The sequence below is a fragment of the Gigantopelta aegis genome, chromosome 13 (genome assembly GCF_016097555.1).
Source record: "Gigantopelta aegis isolate Gae_Host chromosome 13, Gae_host_genome, whole genome shotgun sequence".
Taxonomy (NCBI): Eukaryota; Metazoa; Mollusca; class Gastropoda; order Neomphalida; family Peltospiridae; genus Gigantopelta; species Gigantopelta aegis.
Genome location: NC_054711.1, coordinates 12,996,249 through 13,001,806, shown reverse-complemented (window position 1 = coordinate 13,001,806; position 5,558 = coordinate 12,996,249). Strand labels below are relative to the sequence as shown.

At 36.5% G+C, this 5,558-nt stretch overlaps 1 protein-coding gene across 1 annotated transcript in view; it reads left to right on the top strand.

The window, feature by feature from the left end:
* The first annotated feature begins 4,407 nt into the window (after positions 1-4,407).
* Positions 4,408-5,558, top strand: part of LOC121387137 (receptor-type tyrosine-protein phosphatase alpha-like) — a 38,200-nt gene continuing 37,049 nt past the window's right edge. Inside the window, exon 1 of the mRNA XM_041518162.1 lies at positions 4,408-4,588. Coding sequence (XP_041374096.1) covers positions 4,408-4,588 — 181 coding nt within the window. The remainder of the gene's footprint in view (positions 4,589-5,558) is intronic.

The window sequence follows — 5,558 nt, the reverse complement described above, 5'->3', positions numbered from 1 at the left end:
CTTTTTGGCGATTTGATAATCACATTCTTACTTTTAGTAAACGTTTTGTGACTTTAGCTATATAATGGACAACATTTACCCCCTAAACTTCAACATGTGAAGTAATATAAATCTTGGAATGTCGATCAACATACAGCTGTAGATTACATTTATATGACGACGTCATTAAAACTTTAATTCCAAGAGAACATAACATTAACCTTCTTGATTGTGGCCTATTATACGAACGTCGTCAAGGACTGTCTCAATGACTATAATATATATCATTTTGCAAATTAAAAAAGTGTGACATCACATGCATCACCGGTTATTTTAGTGGACCTATCGTAAGTGTGTGTGTGTGTGTGTGTGTGTGTGTGTGTGTGTGTGTGTGTGTATGTATGTGTGTGTGTGTGTGTTTGTGTGTATGTGTGTGAGAGTGTGTGTGTGTGTGTGTGTGTGTGGCGTGTGTGTGTAAATGTGTGTGTGTCTGTATATATATATATATATATATATATCATATATATATATATATAGATATATATCTAATACCTCTAAAAGATATACTATATCTATTATATATATATATATAATATATATCTATATATGCGTGTGTCCTGTATGTGTGTGTGTGTGTGTGTGTGTATGTTTGTGTCCTGTGTGTGTGTGTGAGAGAGGTGTGTGTGTATGTGGTGTGTGAGTGCGTGTGTGTGCGTATCTCTCTCTCTCTCTCTCTTCTCTCTCTCTCTCTCTCTCACTCTCTCTCTCTCCTCTCTCTCTGTGTGTGTGTGTGTGTGTGTGGTGTGTGTGTGTATTATACAAAATGCAGCTTTAAAATATGGTGTGCATGAATATAATATATGCGTTCAGGAGACGATAGTCCCGCTATATGTAGTTTTTTAGCATGATAATCCATATTTTAACTGAAATTTATTAAACAACACTTTAAGGCAGTTAACGGTTATTTCATATTTACACCAATTAAAATATATGCAAAATTATATATATATATATATATATAGATATATATATATATATATAGCATATATATATATATATATATATATATTATATATCTTATATGTATAGATGTATATGTATATATGGCATATATATATATATATATATATATATATATAGATATTATATATATATATATATATATATATATATATATATATATATATATAGTATATATATAGTATATATAGTATATATATAGTATATATAGTATATATATATATATAGTATATATAGTATATATATACATATAGTATATATATAGTATATTTAGTATATGTCTTAGTATCTAACATACGTACTCGTTCTACAGTCTTCGAATTCATATCCTCGATCGCAGCCATGGTCACATTTCCCAGCAATGTGATCACACGATGAACTTCCAAGACATTTTCGATTCCTGCAATACTTTGCACATCTCAAGCCATAGTACAACTGTGAACATTCTGAAATTGTGATACATATAATATTGCCAATGAATATGATACAATGTCTCGAAATCGCTCTGATAATAATTAAGACAGTATGAAGTCGTGTAATTTAAAGTACATTTGTTCTGCTCACACTTAACCCGTATTGAGTCTCCGTCAGATGATTTAAATAAACGCAGCCTAGACACGTATCCATGTTATCTTTCATTGAACCAATCACACCATCACTGACCAGTATTAATCGTATTATACGCCCTGCCCTGTCATAATCCGAGCTACAGGTCTACTATAGCGCTAAAAATGGCAATATAAATCTAGACGTCTAAACCACTGACATTTTTTAAATGGTAGCTCTGCATAAATCTGAACGACAAAACCTTAATACGTGATCAGGTCCGTATCCCTGCACAATGCAGAGTTAAATTAGCAAACTAGTGGTTAATTCCACAAATCTCTATATAGTGCCTCGTCTATAGGAGGACGGTCATTCCCGAGGAGATTTTTTATCAGAGATTTCATCCCCCTTGCATTCCCAAGTTGGTTTACTAAACCAAAACTAGCACCGCACAGAGCTCACAATAATAAGTGCAGCTGTGATGACATGTACTAATGAATAACTGTCGCAACAGTGATGATATCAGGTGTTCGGGAAAGGTGAGCATATCCTGCTCTGCCATTGGTATCAGCCATGAGTGCTACCACCACAGTTGGCATGTCTGTCACTTCAGGTAAAACTATGACCCCCCCCCCCCCCCCCCCCCCCACACACACACAAAACAACAACAACAAAACAAAACAAAACAAAAACAAAACGTGCATGAGTTACACCAAAGAGATCAACAAGTATGTACAAGTTCAAAATATGGAATAGTATCAGTTAGCGTTTTGGTCAGTGATGCATCGAAGTTAGTAGATATAGCCTCCAAATGTCTATCAGGAAACATTTTTGTATGTCCCAAGGAGATCCTGAACGTAATAACCCTGAAAAAGGGCATATTCACGACAAATGGCCACCTGAAAAAGAATAGGTGTGGGTCATGTCAGACCAGATCAGATCAGGTATAGTGTGATTTTCGAAATTATAATTGCTGAGTTATGTTTACTGTCGTAATATTTGATAGTCAAATGAAAAACTATTTTACTTAACAGAGTGTATGCAGAGTTATTTTAGACATTACTCTTTGTACAGTCTTGTTCGTCCCATCCTGCTGAACATCCGTTATCACATCGTCCAGTCACTTTGCTACATGAGGAGTTAGCACTTGATTCATCACAGTGTCTGCTGGAGCAAGATTTATCACACAGAGAACCATAGTGATCAGAATCACATTCTGAAAACATAAAGTAAAAATATTCATTTCATCTTTAACCCTATTTTTCTAATGAAGAAACTGCATAGGAATTAAACAAAAACGAATAGCAGATGAAAAGTAACATTCAAATAGATAAATTGAAATAAATACACTAATTCCATTTCTACAATTAAGTCAATAGCAAGTCACAACTGTCGACAACGAAACTTTAACTCAGATTAACGTAAGTGTTGCAAGAATGAACATACCATTTTATGCTATACTCTATACATCACAGTTTTCACCAATATGATTGTCACGTTTAACATTGAGCGTTTACATTAATTTATGAAGAACCCTGCACTGTTATTCCTCTGATACGTGCATTTTATAAATGATGCCATACCACTGCAAGATACCCCAGTCCAGTTTTGTTGACATCCTCCAGAACATTCTTCAGTTATGTAGTTACACGGTCCATCTCCACAGTGACAAAACTGGCTGCATTCACCACCGAAAGTTCCAGGAGCACAGACTAAACAAATCATTTAAGAGATATTCATGTTCTGTATTAAGTACAGTTAAAAGTTTGTTTTTGTTTAACTACACCACTAGAGCATATTGATTAATTAAAGGGACATACCTGAGTTTGCTCAAAATCTTAAGACTAACAGAGACTTTTTAACGACTGTAATTACATATCAAATATATTTTGCTGCATACAATATTAGCAGCTGTATATTAAACGTGTTTCTGATCGTTCTAATATTTGTAGGAGGTTAAATTTCATTTTATTTCCTAAAACAATTTTGTTTCGTACGTACATTATTTGAAGACACAATCCAGTTTGGGCTGAAACACATTGAATATACATATACTGATATTTTAAACAAGAAAATATATTTAATATGTAAGTTTAATCGTAAAAATATTTTATTCGTCGGAAACATCTTACAATGCAGCAAACTCAGGAATGTCCCTTTAATTAATAATCGGCTATTGGATGTTAAACATTTGGTAATTATACTAAAAAGTTATTGTGACATGGATTGTTTGGAGTAATACATTTGTGAATGGATTTATGGATGTAAACCAGAGAAAATGTGCATGAAACAGCTGGAACAAATACAACCAAACAGTTGTTGCAGCGATTGCATGCTTTGTGCAAGAACCATGGACTATTCGGGAGAAATTCTGTCCAGTGATCACCATAAAAGGCCAGACATTCAGTCGCAAATCATCGCCATATGACACTTATGGCAACGATATCAACAAAACAACCAGGTCAGAGATCGTTCCCGTAGTGGCCGCCCACCCGTGACAACCTCTCGCCAAGACACATGGATCCGAACCACGCATCTGTGAAACAGGTTCTAGCCAGCAACACGCACAGCCCGTAACATTCCTGGCAACACAGGTGTATCAGCGATGTCAGTCTGACGACGTCTACGCATCTACGGCATCCATGCAAGACGCCCAGGCAGAAGGCAAATCCTGACGCGAGAACATCGACGTCGACGTCGACAGTGGTGCATACAACACAAGCGATCGACAGAACGTCATTTCATCGATGAATCCCGTTTTCTTCTCCACAGATCTGACGGCAGGTCACGTGTCTACAGACATCAAGGTGTTACGTCACGTCATATGTTCTTGAAGGGGATCGTTTTGGAGGTAGTGGCGTTATGATATGGGATGGTATTACAGCCACATGCCAGACCCAGGTGATTGTGAATGAAGTCAATTTTAATGTTGTGAGGTACCGAGATGAAATTTTGCAAACAACTGTGTTGCAACAGAATGGCCTGCCAGGTCCCCGGATTTGTCACCAATCGAACATGTATGGCAATGAGACGACGGTGCCAGGTCTGTATCAATGTTCAAGGTGGACACACTCACTACTGACTGTGTCGACTTAGCTCTGGACCCCCTCTAGTGATGTGGCTCATTTGCATATGGCAGGTGCGCTCTTTTCGTGGACTATTGCTCGTTTCCATACCTTCTGACATTTCTCGTTAAATGTTATAACGTTTCATACACGGCAGTAAAAACTTATCATCAATTATCTTTGTCTTTTGTGCGTCACAATAACGTTTGCCTTTTAGTATATGACTCATATTCATCAGACGAAACATGCTACATTTTTTATATTAAGTACATGTACTGTTTCACATGCTTACGCTTTATAGAAGGGTAAGGATAAACGCATTCCTCCTGTATTAGTTAGAACATACATCACATAAAACTAAAATAAATGTGAGGACAAATCAAAATAACCCTTAAATACGAAACAAATGCATGATGATATCGAATGGAAAACATTAAATGATGTAACCTACTTCTTGTCAATTGACTGAATTTAATATTTAGCTAGGGGGTGGGGGTGGGGGTGGGGATCCAACCAAAACAAGACTGTATTTGTGGAGATATTGTGGTCGAGAGTGTGAAAGGAATGTTTGTAGAACGACACCTCAGCAAATGTCAGACTACGGCTATTTGGTGTCTAACATATGATTATTCCAACACTTGGTTGAGAAAGAGAAATATCTGTCATGGAAGAGAAACGGAATTAATGCACTGCTTCTATATAGAGTATACTCTCAAAATAAGTGGAAGGGAACTTTTATATATTCACATAGGCCTGCCAGTATATCAGTGAATAATTTCACCACGGCGCCGACGGTAATCGCTGCTGGTGCCCTCCTTTCTTACCGTTATGCCCCTAAAATCTTACGGCGTCGACCCAGCATTTTATTATGTAGAGATAACACAAAATGTAACATGGAAAATCCACTTGGCAAGATGATTGGGACGTTGCTGTCACGAACAAGCTTCA